General features: G+C 63.3%; 4 protein-coding genes across 7 annotated transcripts; 1 reads left to right on the top strand and 3 right to left on the bottom strand.

Moving 5' to 3' along the window:
* Positions 1 to 385: 385 nt before the first annotated feature.
* MRPS12 (mitochondrial ribosomal protein S12) lies at positions 386 to 1,279 on the bottom strand. Its single transcript, XM_082299578.1, has 3 exons — positions 1,122 to 1,279; positions 956 to 1,014; positions 386 to 877 (listed from the first exon to the last, which is right to left on the bottom strand). The coding sequence occupies exons 2-3, from the start codon at positions 1,002 to 1,004 to the stop codon at positions 495 to 497; spliced, it is 432 nt and encodes a 143-aa protein (XP_082155704.1). The 5' UTR covers positions 1,005 to 1,014; positions 1,122 to 1,279; the 3' UTR covers positions 386 to 494.
* A 259-nt stretch (positions 1,280 to 1,538) lies between these two features.
* PAK4 (p21 (RAC1) activated kinase 4) lies at positions 1,539 to 11,331 on the top strand. Of its 4 annotated transcripts, XM_082299604.1 has the most exons (10): positions 1,539 to 1,564; positions 1,876 to 1,936; positions 6,390 to 6,606; positions 7,626 to 8,132; positions 8,728 to 9,120; positions 9,435 to 9,568; positions 9,652 to 9,778; positions 9,862 to 9,987; positions 10,427 to 10,561; positions 10,637 to 11,331. In XM_082299604.1, exons 3-10 carry the CDS (start codon positions 6,406 to 6,408, stop codon positions 10,790 to 10,792), a joined length of 1,779 nt encoding a protein of 592 aa, XP_082155730.1. In that variant the 5' UTR covers positions 1,539 to 1,564; positions 1,876 to 1,936; positions 6,390 to 6,405; the 3' UTR covers positions 10,793 to 11,331. The 4 variants fall into 4 exon arrangements, with proteins under 4 accessions (XP_082155730.1, XP_082155732.1, XP_082155731.1 ...); XM_082299606.1 differs by lacking the exon at positions 7,626 to 8,132; XM_082299605.1 differs by lacking the exons at positions 1,539 to 1,564; positions 1,876 to 1,936 and adding an exon at positions 2,263 to 3,852.
* A 764-nt stretch (positions 11,332 to 12,095) lies between these two features.
* Positions 12,096 to 12,503, bottom strand: SYCN (syncollin; the record flags this gene model as incomplete). The annotated part of the gene is made up of 1 exon (XM_082299691.1): positions 12,096 to 12,503. One exon carries the CDS (start codon positions 12,501 to 12,503, stop codon positions 12,096 to 12,098), a length of 408 nt encoding a protein of 135 aa, XP_082155817.1.
* A 1,783-nt stretch (positions 12,504 to 14,286) lies between these two features.
* On the bottom strand, positions 14,287 to 16,763 carry LRFN1 (leucine rich repeat and fibronectin type III domain containing 1; the record flags this gene model as incomplete). The annotated part of the gene is made up of 2 exons (XM_082299690.1): positions 14,287 to 14,863; positions 15,400 to 16,763. 2 exons carry the CDS (start codon positions 16,761 to 16,763, stop codon positions 14,287 to 14,289), a joined length of 1,941 nt encoding a protein of 646 aa, XP_082155816.1.
* Between the last annotated feature and the right edge of the window lie 2,554 nt (positions 16,764 to 19,317).

Below are 19,317 nucleotides of genomic sequence, written 5' to 3'. Positions count from 1 at the left end.
GCGGGGCCGGGCGCGCGCGCGGACAGCCCCGCCCCCCGCCGCTCTGGCCACGCCCCCTCACGGCCTGGCCGCGCCCCCGGCCTCAGACCCGCCGCGGGCCGGGTCCGGTGACCGCAGTGACCCCCGCCCTGTGACCCCAGTGGCACCCCCAGGGCCATCCCAGTGCCCTGAGCTGCTCCCCCCGCGTCCCCAGATCTCTCTCCAGACTCTTCCCAGGGCCTCCCAGTCCTCCCCCGTGCCCCAGCAGCCACTTCCCAGCGCCCCCAGGACCCTTCTAGGTCCCCCAAAGGCCCCTTCCCAGTGCCTGCAGTCTCCCGAAGACCCTTCCCAGTGCGCCCAAGACCCTTCCCAATACCCTCACCATCACTCCACACCACAACCGGCATCACTGCCAACTTTTATTCTAAACAACACCCAGGGCCAGCGTGTCCCCGACTGGGGAACCTCATCCCGGCCTGGGCACATTCCCAGGACCCCCATCCCGAGGTCCTTCCTCATTTCTTCACCTGCACGTGGGCGCAGTCGTACTTTCCACGCACCACGGTGAGTTTGACGCCGGGCAGGTCCTGGGTGCGCCCACCCTGCACCAGCACAACGTGGTGCTCCTGCAGGTTGTGGCCCTCGCCGGGCACAAAGGCGATTACCTCGCGGCCTGTGCTGAGACGCACCCGTACACACCGGCGGTTCGCCGAGTTCGGCTTCTTGGGCTTTCGGATCAGGTTCTTCAGCACCACCCCCTTGATCTGGGGGCGGCCCAGGGTGGGCCCCAGTTTGCGGGGAGGGGGCGCGGGGCGGCCCTGCCGGTGCATCTGGTTCAGAGTGGCCATGGCGGCGGATGGAGGAGGGGGCGGCAGCGAGGGAAGGAGCAGCCGCGGACCTGCGGGGGCAACACGGAGAGGGGTCAGGGGGTTTTGGCGGGGCGGCGGGTTTTGGGGAAGGGGGGCGATTTACGCACTGCATCGGGGCAGCGAGGCCGCGGTCCTGAGCGCGGCGCGGAGCGACATCTCCAAGGCTCTGAGGGGAGAACGCACGGTCAGAACTGCCTGAGGAAGGCGCCGGCGACCGGGGGAGAGCGGCGGGACCGGAGCCGCCACGTTCCCCGCGGTGCGCCGCCATCTTACCCGGATCCGAACGCGCCGCGCTGCGATTGGATAGCGGGGATGCCAATCTCCGTGATTTGTGCGGTGATTGGTTAGACTACCGCTTAATCCCGCCCCGATCTCTGGTGGGTGACAGTGCGGAGACCGACCCCCTCAGCATCAACTTCCGTCTTAGGCCCCGCTCCCCGCCCTAAACCCCGCCTGTTCTGCAGCCAACCCCGCCTCTCCCGCCCTAAACCTCACCCCAAGCCGCCTTCCCCGCCCATATTCGGCTCCTCTCCGCCCTAGGCCGCGCCTCTTGCCCACATTCGGCTCCCCGGATTCCGCTCCTTGCCCATATTTGGCTCGCCACGCCCCTCCCGCCGTGTCCCCGCCCCTTGTGGGCGTGGTTTGTCGCCGCGGCGACGCGGCCGTGGGAGGACCCGGATGTGGCTCCATCCCAACATGGCGGCGGCGGCGGCCGAGTGAGGCCTGAGGGGGTCCGGGGGGCGCTGAGGGCGCTCGGGAGGAATTTGGGGGATTTCGGGGGGAACTGGGGTTTGGAGACCGTCCAGGGCCAAGGAATTCTGTGATGATGGAGTTGGGGGGTTGGCGGTGGGTTTGGGGGCAATTCGGGGCTCCCCAAACCCCCGGGGGGGCGGTGGCAACAGCCTTTGGAAACCCTGGAATTCCCGGAGAGCAGCGGGATGTGGATTTAACCGCCCCTCGCCCTAAAAACACCCCAAAAAGGGGAGTTTGGGGGTGATCCTGAGGGAATTCCGTTCCTCCCGTGCAGCACTTTTCCCGAAGGACCCGGAATGCGGAGCTGAGGCAGGAAAGTTTTCCCTTCGTGGCAGGTAGGAAACGGATCCGGAATTAATTCCCAGATTTTTTTATCCTACGGAGATTTGGGGGTTTCCTCCGCACGCTTCCATCCAGCCCCAGAGCCCTGGGTTCGATTTTTTCGGCGTTTCCTGTGGATTTGGGTCAGGGACTCCAAGGCAGACGGGCGCTGGGATTCCTCAGGAATGTCCTAACTCCTCAAAAACAGCGTTTTCCCCCAGTTTTGGCGCAGTGGGAAGGGAAATCGCCATTCTCAATGTTCTTGGTGGTATTCCTGTCGCCGTTCCTCAAAGGAAAAGGAGAAAAAAATACCAGAAAGAGCTTCTGGATTTGGGCTTTTAATTGTGTTTTGGCTGTAATTTAGTGAAGTTTGAAATAAGTAATGGTGGGAGAGAGGGACTGAGCCGCAACTGGCTTGGAAATAAGTGGAAATTGGGTTTATGGGGAATATCCAGATGTGGAAAAGATCCAACAATCGTTTGGAAATGGCCAAAAACTTCCCCCTCCCACCGTTCCCTGTTGGGGTTTGGGGGTAAAAGGTGGGAATTTGGTCATCAATATCTCGTTAACAGCTGCGGGACAAGCGGGAATTGCTCCGGATTTTCCAGGAGGAAATTCCAAGGATATTCCTGCCCGTGGCTTTAATTAATCTTTTAATTTGTTCATTCCCATGGGATAAGACCTGGGTTCCCTGGAGCCCTGGGAGGAATACTTGGGTGTTCTGGGGATGTTTCCGAACCAGCCTCAGGAGGGGTTTGCTGTTTTCCTGGATTTTGGTGGATTGTTATGCATGGACAGCATTGTTACTGATTAATTGGATCATCTTTAATTGGCCCTTCTTTTGCCCCGAGCCCGAGATTCCCGACATTCCTCTCTCCCTCCCTCTCCCTAAACTTCCAGCTCCGAGGAAACTTCCTGCTGCAGGAAAAGAGCTGAATTCCACTGGAATATCTCTTTTTCCTCTTTCTTTTACACTTTTTTCTTTCTTCTCCCCCTTCTCCTTTTTTCTTTTTCCACTCCTTTCTCCTTTCCCTCCTCTCCCCTTTCCTGCTTTTCCCAGCGACCATGGAAGCTTTGAGCAGTTGATTCCCTTCTCCCAGGAGTTCAGATCTCCCGATTCCCTTCCTGAAATTTTTCCCCCAAGGAGGAAAACGTCCTCCTGGGTCACCAGATTCCTGGAATTCCGGGATTCCTCCTGGGCAAAGGCCGACACCTCTCCTCCTCTTCCTCCTCCTCCTCTTCCTCTTCCTCCTCCTCCTCCTCCGTCTCCTCCGGCAGATCCAGCTGGGCCAGTCCAACCCGCCTTTCCCAGCCGGAGCGCTCCGGTCCCGGCCTTTCCGGCCTCCCTTTCCCGGGAATGTGACCCCATTGGGGGAATCCCAGGATTCCAGCCCGGGGGATTCACCCATAGGTTCGGGACTGCCCGGCACCCCTTCCTGGATTTTGGGGTTTCTTAAGGAAAACAACACCTCAGAGCAACCCCAGCCTGCTCCCAGCAGGACCTGACTGGAATTTTGGGGCTCCAGAGCATCTCTGGCACGCGAAAAGCTCCAGGGATCATCGGGACCACCCGTGAAGTTCAGGAAAACGCGCTTTTACCGATTCTGCCGGAATTCCAGGAGTTCTCGGGACGCTTTGATCTGTCCCTGCTGCGTTAAGGAGCTGCTTCCTGAGGATCCCAAATTCCCCCCAGGGGCTCTGGAGGTGGAAGTTTTTCATGGAAGATGTGGAATTGGAGGGGTTTGAGTCTCTTCCTGTTCTGGCTGACACCAGGAGAATAATTCCCCAAGAGGAAAAAACTGGCTCAGGGATTTTCCAGCGGAGACTTTGGCTGTTCCCTCTTTTTCCCAAAAGGATCAAATCCAGCATGAGTTCAGGATTCAGGGAACTCTAGGGGAAAGAACCCGGGAATAAGCAGTGGGAAGACAAGGTAAGTTTTCCATCTGGTTGAATTTTCTCACCACGTCCCCCCAGTGGGATCTCAGGAAGGCTCCGGAGCAGAGATTCCCTGGGAATCCCTTTGGGATCCCTTGGGATCAACCCCAGCTCTCCCTGGGACCTCTCCCCGTCTTCCTGGGGCTGTCTGCTACCATAGGGGCCCACCTGGAATTTTAGGGGAAAATAGAGCAATTTGGGGCAAAGAGAGGAGAGATGGGATGGATGGACCAGCTCCACGCAAAGGAGAAAAAAGTGGGAATATTGGAATTTGGGAAGCGGGATGAAGCCAAGTGCCGTGTCTGGAATGCCATGCTGCCACCCTGGGTGTTTGCTTTCCTGAAATTCCTGCAGTTCTAGTCTGAAAATCCTGAAATTTGCTGAAAATCCCATTGCAGTCCCTTCCTGGACACCCTCCTGCCCAGTAATATCTGATTTTCCTGTGCTTGGGGTTTATGGGAAGGCGTGAAGCGCTTCTGGGCGCCTTTTTCTCCTTTTACTTTTCCCTTTGTTTTTCATCCCGAAGCTGCCAGCACGATTCCCACCAGGACACAGCCAAAATGCCACTGGTTTGGGGGGAATTTGGGGAATTTTGTGGGGAATTTTAGGGAAAATACAAAAATATTCTGCCCAGTGTGGACTCGGTTCCTCGTTAATTGGTGACGAATTAAACCCCACTGGGATCCCAGGAATGTGACCTGGGAAGGGCTGAGGAATAAGTTCACCCTCTCCTGGCCCCCATCCCACCCTCTGAAATTCTTCAGGACCCCTCTGCCCCTGCCAAGTGCCACCAGTTTTTCCCCAACTGTGCCAAAAAAAGGGGGATTTTCAGGGTGAAATCCTGTGGATTTGGTGTCCAGAGGTCCTGGATGCTGCACCTCCCCAGCGTTCCGGCTGGCCTGGATCATCGGTGGATCTCCCCTGGAAGTCCCGGCAGGAAAAGCCCAAATGCAGCAGATTTTAATCCTCCCGCTCCAAATTCAGCTGCAATTTCCCCAAACCAGGAGAATTTTCCATCCAAAGCCAGGATTTTGGCAATCCAGGGAGGATCCCGGCAGTGTCCTGGAAAGGTGGAAAGAGGGATCAGCCGAGGATGAGCAGGGAAAATGGGGAACATACGGAATTCCAACAGTTTGTGACTGGGCCTGAAGTGGAGGGGAAAAACTTCCATAATGGATCATTGATTTAAGGGGAAAACTTCAAAGATTGGGAAAAGTGGTGAGAAAACCTTGGAAGCGGTGGGATTCTGGAGCCTGGAAAATGGGATTGAGCTGAGGAGCCAGAAAAAAATGGGAGGAAACGGCAGGAAATTGGCACCGGGAAAAGCAGTGAAGTGGGAAAAATGGATCCGCCCGGGATCTGCGGGATTTTGGGGCCATTCCCGGTGGGATTCATGGCCCCACTGGGATCACATTCCCAAAACTCTCCCAGCTCAGCTCATTCGGGGCCTGGAACCCGCAGGAAAAACATGGAAAAACAGGGAATGGAATCAGCCAAACCTTGGGATTGTGCCCCAGAGCACTGGTCCTTGTGCTGGGATCCACGCAAAGGGGATTTTTGTCGCTTTTTGAGGTGTTTTAAGGCTGTTTCTTGGTCTAGGTGAGGTAATCAATGGATTAATCCCATTTCCAAGTGGGAATTTCTAGTGCTCCTGGTGTTTCCAAGCTTGGAATTGGGGAAAAATGGAAGTAATTGGATAAAAGGGGGGACATTGGACAAAAGTGGCCAATGGATGGATAAAAATCATTCCAACAATGGGATTTTCGGGGCTGATCCCATTCCCACCCAATGCTTCTCATTTACCTCACCGTGACACTGGGATTTTGGATCTGATCCTGTCCAACCCAACGCGTTTCACCCCAATGACATTTCTGATTTATTTCATTCTAACGATGGGATTTGGGCACTGATCCCGTTCCCGGTGACGTTCCCCATTGTAACGCTGGATTTTGGGGCCCCATCCCATTCCTGGTGACGTTCCCCATTGTAACGCTGGATTTCGGGGGCTGTTCCTGTTCCCGGTGACGTTCCCCATTGTAACGCTGGATTTTGGGGACCGATCCCATTCCCAGTGACGTTCCCCATTGTAACGCTGGATTTTGGGGCCCCATCCCATTCCTGGTGACGTTCCCCGTTGTAACACTGGATTTCGGGGGCTGTTCCCGTTCCCGGTGACGTTCCCCATTGTAACGCTGGATTTTGGGGACCGATCCCATTCCCAGTGACGTTCCCCATTGTAACGCTGGATTTTGGGGACCAATCCCATTCCCAGTGACATTCCCCATTGTAATGCTGGATTTTGGGGCCCCATCCCATTCCTGGTGACGTTCCCCATTGTAACGCTGGATTTCGGGGGCTGTTCCCGTTCCCGGTGACGTTCCCCGTTGTAATGCTGGATTTCGGGGGCTGTTCCTGTTCCCAGTGACGTTCCCCGTTGTAACGCTGGATTTCGGGGGCCCATCCCGTTCCCAGTGACAGTTCCCATTTCCCTTGTCCTAATACTGGGATTTTGGGTCCCGATCCCGTTGCCAGGAGCGCATCCCGGGCCATGTTCTCCAAGAAGAAGAAGCGGGTGGAGATCTCGGCGCCGTCCAACTTCGAGCACCGGGTGCACACGGGGTACGACCCCTCGGAGCAGCGCTTCACGGGGCTGCCCCGCCAGTGGCAGGGGCTGCTCGAGGAGTCCGCCCGGCGCCCCAAACCCCTCGTGGACCCCGCCTGCATCACCGCCATCCGCGGGGCCCACAAGGTGTGGAAAACCGGGAACGTCGGGAATTCGGGGGGGGGGGGGGAGGGGTTATGGGGTGGGGAGGGCGTGGCCGGGTCACCATTCCGGGTTTGGGGTCTTGGAGGAGGTAACGGGGTTCTGGGTGCTCTTTGGGGTTGAACTGGGGGCGGTTTGGGGGTCTGGGGGCAAGGGAATTCTGGGGTCATTCAATATTCTGAGGGAATTTGGGGGTCATGGAGCAGCGAGGTGGGAGCTGGGTCCCCATCCCTTTCCTGCCTCCGAAAAGACAAACGTGGAGGTCACGGACATGGGGATTTTGGGATCATGAGGCAGGGATGGGGGAGGTGGGGGCTCATTCAGTCCCCGGGGTGGGTTTGGGGGAATAACTGGGAGGAATTTGGGGGTCTTGGGGCAGGGAATTTCAGGATAATGGGGAAGGGAGGCAGTAGATGGGTCCCTACCCTTTTCCCACCCTCCCAAAAAGCCACACTGGGGGGAATTTGGGGATCACGGAGCAGGGAGGTGGCAGCTGGGTCCCCCAGGACAGGGACCAGCCAGGTGAGAGACCCTTCCCCATACCTGGAACCAGCCCATCCCATGGGAACACGGGATCATTCCCACCTGATCTCTTCCCCATCATGTGTGTCCTCATTTGTTTAAGTCCCCAAATTGTCCCCCATTTCCACATCCTCCCATGTTCCCACATGCCCCACTATTCCCACATCCCCCGCATTCCCACATCCACCCGTTCCCACCTCAGTTCTGATGTCACCCAATTCCTGCCCCATCAAACCAGCCAGTGTTTTGGGACCCTCCCGGTGAGGCCGGACTCCAATCCCTGGGGGGCACCCAGGGATCGTTTTGGGATCATTTTGGGATCATTTTGGGATCTGGGAGTCTCCCCGGAGGGACACCCCAGCCAAGCCCCCTCCCCTCTGCCCGTCCTGCCATCCCCCTGCAGCCATTCCATGTCATCTTTCTGTTGGTTTTTTTCCTTTTTTCCCCTGTTTTCCCCATGTGTCCCCCCACCCTCCCCGCAGCCCATCGTGCGCGGCTCCAAAGGGACCCAGGATGGGACCCCTGGGGGCCGGGATGGGACCCTGGCGTGGCTCCTGGACGAGCTGGAGGCTGTGTCCGTGTCCCGCTCCAACTCCCTGCGCCGGGACAGCCCCCCCTGCCCCTCCCGGCACCCCCCGGAGAACGGCCTGGCCACGGGACCCCCCCCCCCTCACCCGGAGCCCGGCAAGAGCCGCCGTGGGGATCCGGAGCCAAGACCCCCCCAGTGCCGGGAACGGGAGGTTCCCAAAACCGCGGCCGGGCAGGAGCCTCCTCGCCCGCACCCCCCCGGGGGTCGCCCCAAATCCAGCTCAGCCGGAGAGGGACCCCCCCGGCCCCCGCCCCGCGAGCAGCGCCCGCTCTCGGGGCCCGACCTACGGCCCCCCGACATTCCCGGTGCTCCCGGAGCAGGGCTGAAGACGGCGCCCGGACGCCCCTTCCACACCTACCCCCGTGCCGACACCGACCCTGGCCGGGGGGGCAGTGCCCAGGTAAAGGGGTGTTCCCAGGCCCTTCCTCATCCTCCTCTTCCTCTTCCTGCTCTTCTGCCTCTTCTGGAGTGGGTTCTCTGCTCCTCTTCCTCATGGCTTCCTGTGCTCCGCTGGGATCAGCAGCGGCTTCCTTCCCCGGGGTTACATCATTGGCTCTGGAGTGGTTTCCTTTTCTTCCTTTTCCTCTTCCCCACTGTGCTGCTCCTCAGAAGTGGTTCTTCCTCAGAAGTGGCTCCTCTGCTCCTCTTCTTCACAGCTTCCCGGGATCGGGGTGTGCAGGGGGCTGCCACCTTCCCTGCCCAGTGCAGCTTCATCTTCCTCTTCCTCGCTCAGTCTCTTCCTCCTTGGAAGCAGCTCTTCCGCTCCTCTTCCTCGCAGCTTCCCATGTCCTGATGGGAATCGAGGCAGCCAGGAGGCCACCGGCTCCACGCTTCCTTCCTGGTGCTGCAGCCGTGGCTCTGGAGCGTCTTCCTCTTCTTCGTCCTCTTCCTCACCCAGCCCTTCCCTCCGACCTCCACCTGGAGGCCCCAGCGCTGGCCCTCGCCATTCCCACGGGAATTCCAGGGGCTGATGCCCCTCTCCCCTGTCCCCACAGGCCGAGCACCGCCCGGGACGGCCGCAGGAGGTGACCCCCAACGGGCCGGTCCCCGCCGGCACTCCCGGTGCTTCCCACGCCCCCGGCCCCCCACGCCCCAAAGCCCCAGAGCCGCCTCCCCCTGCCCCGGAGCCCCCGGCCCCACGTCCGCCCGGCCCCGCACCCGCCCCGGCGGGGGGCCCCCAGCGCGTGTCCCACGAGCAGTTCCGGGCAGCACTGCAAATGGTGGTGGACCCCGGCGACCCCCGCACGTACCTAGACAACTTCATCAAGATCGGCGAGGGCTCCACGGGCATCGTCTGCATCGCCACCGTGCGCGGCTCCGGCAAGCTCGTGGCCGTCAAAAAGATGGACCTGCGCAAGCAGCAGCGACGAGAGCTGCTCTTCAACGAGGTCAGGGCGGGGGGCAGCCTTGGGGACCCCTTGAGAGCCTTGGGGACGCCCTTGAGAGCCTTGGGGACTTCATAGAGGCCCTTCAGAGACCCTCGGGAACCCATCAGGAGGCTCTTGGGGACCCTTGGGGAGAGAACTTTGGGGACCCTTGGGGGGAGAACTTTGGAGACCCTCAGGATCCCCTTGGATACCCTCAGGAAGCTCTCGGGGCCCCCTTAAAGCTCCTCGAGGACCCCTTGGTGACCCTCTCAGGACCTCCTGATGCCCTGGGGACAGTCCCAGGGTCCCACGCCCATGTCCCCATTCCCCCCCAGGTGGTGATCATGCGGGACCACCAGCACGAGAACGTGGTGGAGATGTACAACAGTTACCTGGTGGGCGATGAGCTCTGGGTGGTCATGGAGTTCCTGGAGGGCGGCGCCCTGACCGACATCGTCACCCACACCCGGTGAGGTGCCAGGGGGGAGGGTGACAGAGCTGACAGGGGTGATGGACAGCAGTGACAGGGGTGGTGACACTGCTGTCCCCCAGGATGTCAGAGGAGCAGATTGCGGCTGTGTGCCGCTCGGTGCTGCGGGCGCTCGCCGTGCTTCACGCCCAGGGCGTCATCCACCGCGACATCAAGAGTGACTCCATACTCCTCACGCACGATGGGCGGGTAGGAACACCCAAAAATCCCCCCAGGCCTTCCCCCCTGATCCTTTGGGATCCCGCCCCAACCAGCCCCATCCCCGTTGGCAGGTGAAACTCTCGGATTTCGGGTTCTGCGCCCAGGTGAACAAGGAAGTGCCACGGCGCAAGTCCCTGGTGGGGACCCCGTACTGGATGGCCCCCGAGCTCATCTCCCGCCTGCCCTACGGCCCCGAGGTGGGTCTGGGGGCTTGGGGGAGTTTTGGGGGTCCTGGGGTGCGTTAGGGAGTGTTTTGGGCAGGTTTCAGGGGGTTTGAGGTAGGTTTAGTGGGGTTGGGGCAGGTGTGTGGGCCCCCAAGTGCATCTCCTGCCTTCTCTACCACCCTGAGGTGTCTTATGGGGGGGTTGGGATGGGTTTAGGGTTGCCCAGGCTGGGTTTGGGGAGCACAGGGTGGGTTTGGGATGGGTTTAGTGGTGCCCAGGATGGGTTTAGGGTTGCCCAGGCTGGGTTTGGGGGTACCCAGTGTATGTTTGAGGGGCTTCAAGTGGCTTCCCCTTCAAACCCCTCCATTCTGGATGCTGTGTATTTGGGGGGGGGGGAGGGGGGTAACAGAGTGGGTTTTAGGGGCTCCGCCCAAAACCCCCACTCATTTTTGGGGTGACCCACCCTCCCCAGGTGGATATCTGGTCCCTGGGGGTGATGGTCATCGAGATGGTGGACGGGGAACCCCCTTATTTCAACGAGCCTCCCCTCAAAGCCATGAAGCTGATCCGGGACAACCTTCCCCCCCGGCTCAAGAACGGCCACAAGGTAACTCAGTGGGGGCTTCCCCCTTTCTGGGATGTCCCAGGGGGTGTCTCACACCCCCCTCTCATTCCCCCCTAGGTGTCCCCATCCCTGAAAGGGTTCCTGGAGCGGATGCTGGTGCGGGACCCGGCGCAGCGGGCGAGCGCCCCGGAGCTGCTCCGCCACCCCTTCCTGGGGGTTGCGGGCCCCCCCGCCTGCATTGTGCCCCTCATGCGGCAGCACCGGCTGCGGTGAGACCCCCCCTGCCCTGGGGGAGACCCCCTCGGGCCCCTCCTGCTCCTCTTCCTGCCCCTCCTCCTCGGCAGCACCCACAAACTAGAGCAGGACTGGGATGTTCCTGGGGGGCACCAGCCCCCCAACCTGTACTACTGAGCTGGGGACCCCACAGCAGAGATTTTGGGGGGGGGGGGGGGCAGCTGTTATCCTGGAGATTTGGGGGAGCAGGGGCTCATCCTGGTCCTCCCCGCCTTTGGGACCCATTTTGGGGCATTTCCCCTTTTGTTGTTTTTATCCCCCTTTCTTCTACCCCCCTTGGGTACCGGGGTATGGCCCCCCTACATCTCCATGAGGGGGGGGTCCCCAAAACTACAGCCCCCCCTCCCCCCACCACACCACACTACTGACTTGGGGTGTGTCCCCCCCGGGCCCTTCTCACCTGTTTTTGTTGATTTTGGGGTTTTTTTTGTTGGTTCCTTCCCCCCGGAACTCCCCCCTGCCCCCACGGTTTTGTTTTTTAACAAAGTGATATTTATATGGTCGGGTTTTGTACCGCACAGGACAGGGGGGCCCCGGGGGCACACGGGGCCCCCCCCAGATTACACGTGTCCTTTTGGACCCCCTGTGTGCTGCGTGGTTCTTTGGGGCTGAGGGGTACACGGCAGGGGGCACCTCCCACATCCCCATGGGGTAGGGGGCATGGGGACCCCCTTGTCCCATGCTGGGGGGGCTGGGGACCCCCCCATAAAGGACCCCCCAGGCAGGATATGCTGCTTCCTCAGGGCTTTATTGACTGCACGGAGGGGGCAGAGGGGTGTGGCTGTGCCGACCGGTGGGATATGCGGGGTCTCCTTAGGGGCGTGTCCTTGGCACAGCTTGGCCCACACTGACTCGCATCGGCCAAGGTTGGAATGGCTTGGCATGGGTTGGCCCCTGAGGGTGGATCTTGGCCAGTGTTGACTCGTGTTGACTTGTCTTGGCCAACGTTGGCTCGTGTCGGCTCATCTTGGCTCACATCTGCATCTCTTGGCCAACTTGGGCATGGCTTGGCCCACACTGACTCAGGTTGACCCACGCTGATGGGTCTTGGCCCACCTTGACTCGCAGCGACCCATGCTGGCACATCTTGACCCGCACTGGCTCCCGTTGACCCGCGTTGCCTCACATTGACCCGCGTTGACCGACGTTGACCCGCATTGACCGACGTTGACCCGCACTGACCGACACTGACCCACGTTGACCCACACTGCCTCATGGCCACTCCCATTGCCCGGCCTCAGCCCCCGCTCCCTGGTGCCGCCGTCCCGCCCCGCACCACTGCTCACTTGCAGGTGCAGTAATACCCTTGGATGGCGTCGTTCCAGTTTCCGAAGAGCCCCCGGCGCACCTCCTGCAGCCGTGGCACCGCGCCGGCAGTGAAGCGCCGTGACTTGCCCTGCTTGGCCTTCCGCGACCACACAGTCAGCTCGCACTTGGTGCCCACCACGAGGGAGGAGGCGCGGGCGGACCACCCAGTGGGCATGTAGGGCATGTCACTGCCTGGCGGCACCACCAGCACCTCCCCAGCGCAGCACTGGTCATAGTAGGGGCTGTTGTCGGCATACAGCTGGGCGCACACCCGGGTGCCAGTGACTGCGTTCAGGTCCGCTGCCGTGGGGCACTGGGCCTCCACCCCCCAGCCCAGCATGGCCACTGTGGCCACCAGTGTCACCAGCAGCGCCGACGCCATCGCTGTCGCCACGGTCACTTCCCGGGCAAAGCCTCCGCGGTCCAGTTATAGCCGGGCCCAAGGCCGGGGGTCCAGGCCCGCCTGGGAGGGGACCCAGGTGTGCGGGAAGGGACGCAGGTGTTGGGGGGGTCCCAAGGTCTTCAGACCCCCCCGCCACGGGAAGGGACACAGGTGTGCAGGAACCTCCCCCCAGGCTGCCTTCTGCAAGGGAGGCGCTGGGATCCCCCAAATCTGCACCCCCCCAAGGGGGGACACCAGGGTTGGGGATCCCCCGAAGTCTGCAGCCTCCCACAGGAGGGACCCGGGTGTTGGGGACCGCCCACCTCAGAGAGGGCTCCAGGTGTTCTGTCTCCCCCCACCTGGGAAGGGACCCAGGTGACCCCCCCGGTCCCCCCACCGTCGCCACGGCCTTGGGGAGAAACCAAGGCCAGGCTGGGGCCCAGGTGCTCTGTATGCAAATGAGGGCATAATTAGCCAGGGGTTTTGTTGGTTAGCTCCGCCCCCTATTTGCATATACATGATCCCATCCTGGCCGTGCTGAGCTCCCTGCGACGGTCCCCATGGCAACCACAGGGGGCGGGGATTGGTGCCTCATTAGCATAGTCCAGACCCGCCCATATTGCGGGGTGGGGAGGAACAGACAGGGTGGGGGAAGCTCAGGGAGGCTCGTATGGGGCTGGGGCCCCCCCCAGGAAACGAAACCCCCCCAAATGACAGAGGGAACCCCCAGTCTGAGCCCAGCCCCAAACCGAGAGGGACCTCCCCCATTCACATTCGCATTTCTGCCCCGGGGGGGGCCACAGGTTTTTAATGTAAAAACTCGTGTTAAACACTGCGGGGGGGCCCGAGGGGGGTGGCTGGTGGTGGGAGGGGCGGCGTTTTGGGGAGGGGGGGAGATGGGGAGGAACTGAGGCATTTGGGGGGGGAGGAAATGGGACTGGGAGGGAAATGGGGGGGCTGGGGCGGCCCCCCCAGGGTTATCCAGACCAGCCAGATAGGAACCCCCGCGTCGAGTTGGGGCGGGGAGCAGAGGCCACGGGGGGGGACACACGGGAGGGTCCCCAGGCATCCGGGGGGCCCCCCCCCTTTTTCCCCCCCTCCCCACGGGGGGGGGGGGAGCTTTTTGGGGGGGGGGCTGCGGGTCTCGTGTCATCTGTGCAGAGATGTCGGGGGCGTGCGCGGGGCCCCCCCGGCCCGGCCGAAGGCACCGCGGGGGGGGCGGGCCGGGCACGCGCGTGGGGTGGGATGGGGGGGGCCACACAAATGTTGGGGCGCACACACAAGTCCCAAGTGCGCATCTCGGGGCGGGGGAGCACGCGTGGGGGGTGGGGGCACGCGAGTCCCGGGCGAGTGTCCTGCTTTTGGGGGCGGGGAGGCCACAGGTTTCCGGACACGCCACGCGCGTGAGTCCCTGTTGCGGGGGCGGCCCCTGTCGCGGTGCCCGCACATGTCGGGGGTCCCCACGCGGATTTTTCGGGGGGAAAGATTTGCATACAGGTACCCCCAGGGCGGGGGGATGGGGGGGGGGACACCTGGGGGAGTCCCAATGGCACCTGGTGGCACCCACGGGGGATCCCGAATGGGTCCGGGAGAGCACCCGGGCGAACCTGGGCACTCCCAGGACGCCCCCCCACAAGAGCCGCCCGGGCTGCGTTTGGTCGCCCGGAACCACCCGGGGGAGCCGCCGAAGGGGGGTCCCGGGGGAGGTCCCAGTGAGTGCTGCCGAAGAAGGGTCCCAAGAGAGGGTCTGGGGGGGGGGGGGGTATTCCCATCGTCTCCCCGTTCACACCGTGCTCTCCAGCATCCAGTGGGTGCTGCCGAACGAGGGGCGCAGGGGGGGCCCCAGGGGGCTCCCCTCGGGCGCGTCCAGCCGCGGCAGGGACCCGTGGCGCCGGGGCCGCGCCCGCCGGGGGTAGCTGTGGCTGGGGAACAACCCCCGCGCCCCCCCCGCCGCGGGACCCCCGCCCGCGGGCGGGGGCAGCGGAGGCAGCGGGGGCAGCTCGGGGGTCTCGGCTGGCCGGGGACCGCCGTTGGTCTGCGAGCAGACGCTGGTGAGCGCGGGCGGGGGGCGCCGCGCCCCCGCCGCCTTCCAGCGCGCCGTGAGGATGAGGATAAAGACGAGCACGGAGGCGGCGATGGCGGCGCCGATGACGATGATGACGGTGCCCCCCAAGAAGTGGGGCCGGGGGGGCGCGGCGCAGCCCGGGGGGGCGGCGGCCGTGGCGAAGGAGACGCAGCCGAGCGAGCGGGGGGCGGCGGGGGGGTCCCCGACCACGCGCAGCGCGGACACGCAGAGCTCGTACAGGCGCCCGGGGGCCAAGTCCCGCAGCACGAAGGTGCGGCTGGAGGGGGGTAACAACCTGGGGAGGGGGCGATGGGGAGTCGGGGGGGGGGCGAGACCCCGGCACTCCCCTTTCACCCCCCCGCAGGAAGACGAAATCCCGCCCAGGAGATTTCAAAGACACCAGAGACCCCCAGGATCCCCCAAGGATTTCCTCAATCCCTCCCCCAAACACCTCAAAGATTCTCCAGAGACCCCCAGCACCCCCCGAGTGCCCCTAGGCCCTCCCCAGGGACCCCCCTGATGTCCAGAATTCCCTTGATATCCCCCACATCCCCTCAGAGGCACCCCAGGACCCCCCAATACACACCCGAACACCTTCCCCAGAAGCCTCCAAGACCCAGAGAGCCTTCCCAAGACCCCCCGAGCCCCCCCCCAGCACTGTCCCAAACCCACTTGAGCTCCCCCCGGAGCCCCCAGGACCCCCCAGAGCCCCCCCAGACCACCCTGGAGCCCCACAGAACCTCCCAAGCCCCACCGGAACCTCCCAGAGACCCTTCCAAGGCCCGCCCCAAGGCCCCCCAGCCCCCCCAGGGACATACCCCCGGCCCCCACCTGTAGACGAGGGCGTCGTCGGCTGAGCTGTTGTACTGGATCTGCACCATGCGCACGCCGGGCACGTGGCGCTGTGGCAGCCACCGGATGCGCGCCGAGGACCCCGTCACCTCCGCTGCCACCACCCGCCGCTCCCCAGGCCCCCCCCAGGTGTCATTGCCGCCCGCCTGGGCCATATCCGAGGGGCCGGGCCCTGCCTCGGCGGCCGCTGCATCGCCATCCCCATCCCGTCCCCGCGGCACCGGCAGCGGCACCACCACAACGTCGACACGCGCGGCCGCCTCGCCCGCGGCGTTGGCGGCCACGCAGGTGAAGCCGCCGTGGTCCCTCAGCGTGGCCACGCGGAGCTCCAGGGAGCCGTCGGCGCCCACCAAGCGCCGGGAGCCGTTCTGCACCACACGCCCGTCGGGGCCCAGCCAGTGCAGCGCGGGCGGCGGGTCCCCGACGGCGGCGCAGCCCAGGCGCAGCGGCTGCCCCTCGGTGACCGCGGGCGGGTGCGCGGCCGCGGCGGTGACAGCGGGGGCCCGGCAGGTCAGCTCCTCCTCGGGCACGGCACCCAGCAGCCGCCCGGCCAGCGGCGCCGGTGTCGCGCAGGTCTCCAGGCGGCCCGGCTGGGCCACGCGGCGCAGCCACAGCAATTCGCAGTTGCAGTGCAGGGGGTTCCCCCCGGCCGCCAGCGCCGGCCCCGGCGGCCCCGGCACCGGCGGCAGCGCCCGCAGCCGGTTGGCCGTGAGGTCCAGCCTGGCCAGGCGCGGCAGCCGCGCCACGGCGCCGGCCGGCACCCGCTCCAGCAGGTTGTGGTCCAGCGTCAGCGTGGCCAGGCTGCCCATGGCGGCCACAGCGTCCCAGGGCAGCGCCGGGAGGTTGTTGTGCGACAGGTCTAGGTCCTCCACGGTGGCGGCGAAGGCGGCGAAGGCGGCAGCGTCGATGGCGGCCAGCTGGTTGTTGGCCAGGATGAGGTGGCGCAGGCTGGCCAGCCCGCGCAGCTGCGGCCCGCTCAGCGCCGGCAGCCGGTTCCCGTCCAGGTGCAGCGCCCGCAGCGCGCGCAGGTCGGCGAAGGCGCCGGGGGCGAGGCGGCGGAGCCCGTTCCGCGACAACGTCAGGTGCACCAGGCTGCTCATGTTGGCGAAGTCGGAGCGGCCCACGGCGCCGATGAAGTTGTCGGCCAGGCGCAGCTCCACGGCGCCGCGGTCCAGGCTGGGCGGCACCGCCAGCAGCCCCGTGCGGGCGCACAGCAGGGTCGGGCTGGGCGCGGCCGCGGGGCACAGGCAACGCGGGGGACACCGCGGCGACGGCGGCGACACCGGGACCCCCGCGCCGGACACGGCCCCCAGCACCACCAGCGGCACCAGCAGCTTCGCCATCCCCACGGCCGCGCCTGCAGGGGGGACAAGGGGGGTGGTGGAGCCCGACAGATCCAGAAAGATCCCAGCAGATCCCAGCACCGGGCCCCATGGGATCCCAACAGAAGCCGCTGTATCCCATCGGATGCTGTCAGACCCCACCAGATCCCAGCAGATCTCCCTGGATCCCATCCCGTCACCCGGGATGCCACTGACCACCGTGAGATCCTGCGTACCCCTGCGGGATTCCAGGGGATCCCAGGGATCCCATCGGATCCTGTTTGTCCCATGAGATCCCACAACACGCCGTGAGATCCCAGGAGATCCCAGTGATCCCAATGACCCCAGTGAGGTCCCAGTGACCCCAGTGATCCCGGTGAGCTCCAGTGAGCTTCCAGTTGTCCCAGTGATCCCATTACCTCCTCTCAGGGCTCCATGTTGGTCCCGTCCGGGCGTCGCCGCGGGGCCTGTGAGGACAGGGGACAGGCCAATACGGACCAGTATGGACCAGTACAGATTGCATATCCATCAGTACAGACCACTATAGATCCATATTCACCAGTATAAACCAGTACAGACCAGTACAGATTCACATTCACCAGTATGGACCAGTCCAGAACAGTCAGGCAGCACACAGCCCAGTACGGTCCAGTACAGCCCCGCACTGCTCCACACATCCCAGTACAGCCAAATCCCAGTCCAGTCCAGCCCACTTCAGCCCAGTATCCCCTGTGCACACCCCACCGTGTTCATTCCAAGCTAAAGTGGCCCAGCACAGCCCAGTATGGCCCAGTAGGAGCCAGTACAGAGACAATCCAGGCTGCACAGCCCAGCAAGGACGAGTACAAACCAGTATAGGCCTGTAATATGGACCAGCACAGCCCATTATAAAGCAATACAGCCCAGTATAGACCAGAATGATCCAGCACAACCCAGTAAGCCCTGGTATGGCCCACTGCAGCCTGGCATGGACCAGTATGGGAAAGCACAGCCCAGTATAGACCCAGTCCAGACCAGTATGGTACAGCACCACCCAGTAAAGACTGGCATATTCCAGCATGGCCCAGTACATCCCAGCACAGCCCAGTACAGTCCAGTACAGCCCAGTACATCCCAGCATGGCCCACCATGGCCCAGTACATCCCAGCGTGGCCCAGCACACACCAGCGTGGCCCAGCACACACCAGCATGGCCCAGCACAGCCCAGTGTAACCCAGTACATCCCAGCGTGGCCCAGCACAGCCCAGTGTAACCCAGTACATCCCAGCGTGGCCCAGCACACACCAGCGTGGCCCAGCACAGCCCAGTGTAACCCAGTACATCCCAGCATGGCCCAGTACATCCCAGCGTGGCCCAGCACACACCAGCATGGCCCAGCACAGCCCAGTGTAACCCAGTACATCCCAGCGTGGCCCAGCACACACCAGCGTGGCCCAGTACAGCCCAGTGTAACCCAGTACATCCCAGCGTGGCCCAGCACACACCAGCATGGCCCAGCACAGCCCAGTGTAACCCAGTACATCCCAGCATGGCCCAGTACATCCCAGCGTGGCCCAGCACACACCAGCATGGCCCAGCACAGCCCAGTGTAACCCAGTACATCCCAGCATGGCCCAGCACAGCCCAGTGTAACCCAGTACATCCCAGCATGGCCCAGCACATCCCGGCATGGCCCAGCACAGCCCAGTATAACCCAGCACATCCCAGCATGGCCCAGTACAGCCCAGTATAACCCAGTACATCCCAGCATGGCCCAACACATCCCAGCATGGCCCAGCACAGCCCAGTATAACCCAGCACATCCCAGCACGGCCCAGCACAGCCCAGTATAACCCAGTACGTCCCAGCATGGCCCAGCACATCCCAGCATGGCCCAGCACATCCCAGCATGGCCCAGCATAGCCCACTATAACTCAGTACATCCCGGCATGGCCCAGTACAGCCCAGTATAACCCAGCACATCCCAGCATGGCCCAGCACAGCCCAGTATAACCCAGCACATCCCAGCACGGCCCAGCACAGCCCAGTATAACCCAGTACATCCCAGCATGGCCCAGTACATCCCGGCATGGCCCAGTACAGCCCAGTATAACCCAGTACATCCCAGCATGGCCCAGTACATCCCAGCACAGCCCAAGAGCCCAGTGTGGCCCAGCACAGCCCAGTATGGCCCAGTACAGGCCAATGCAGACCCAGTACATCCCAGTACAGCCCAGTACATCCCACCCCATCCCAGCTCTCCCACCCTACCCGGCCATACCTGGGAGGGCTCAGCCCACGGACGCTCCCATCGCTGATCCGGGGAGGGGGGGCGGGGGGGCCGGGCCTCGCCCTACCGGGTGGGCATCAGGAGGGACACCGGGAATGGGGGGAGGAACCTGGAATGGGGGGGGGGAAACCGGGAATTGGGGCGGGGGGGGGCACCGGGCCCGGCGGCACCGGGGATGGGGAGGAGCGATGGGGAGCGATGTCGGGAATCACCGGGATACCGGGATGGGATTGGGGCGGGGGGGGAAGAGGGGACCGGGATGGGGCGGGGGACACCTGGATGCGAACCGGGATGGGAACCGGGATG

The sequence above is a fragment of the Coloeus monedula genome, assembly GCF_965178545.1.
Source record: "Coloeus monedula genome assembly, chromosome: 33".
Lineage (NCBI taxonomy): Eukaryota > Metazoa > Chordata > Aves > Passeriformes > Corvidae > Coloeus > Coloeus monedula.
Note: the sequence above shows the minus strand (reverse complement) of the source record. Positions and strands in the feature narration are given on the sequence as shown.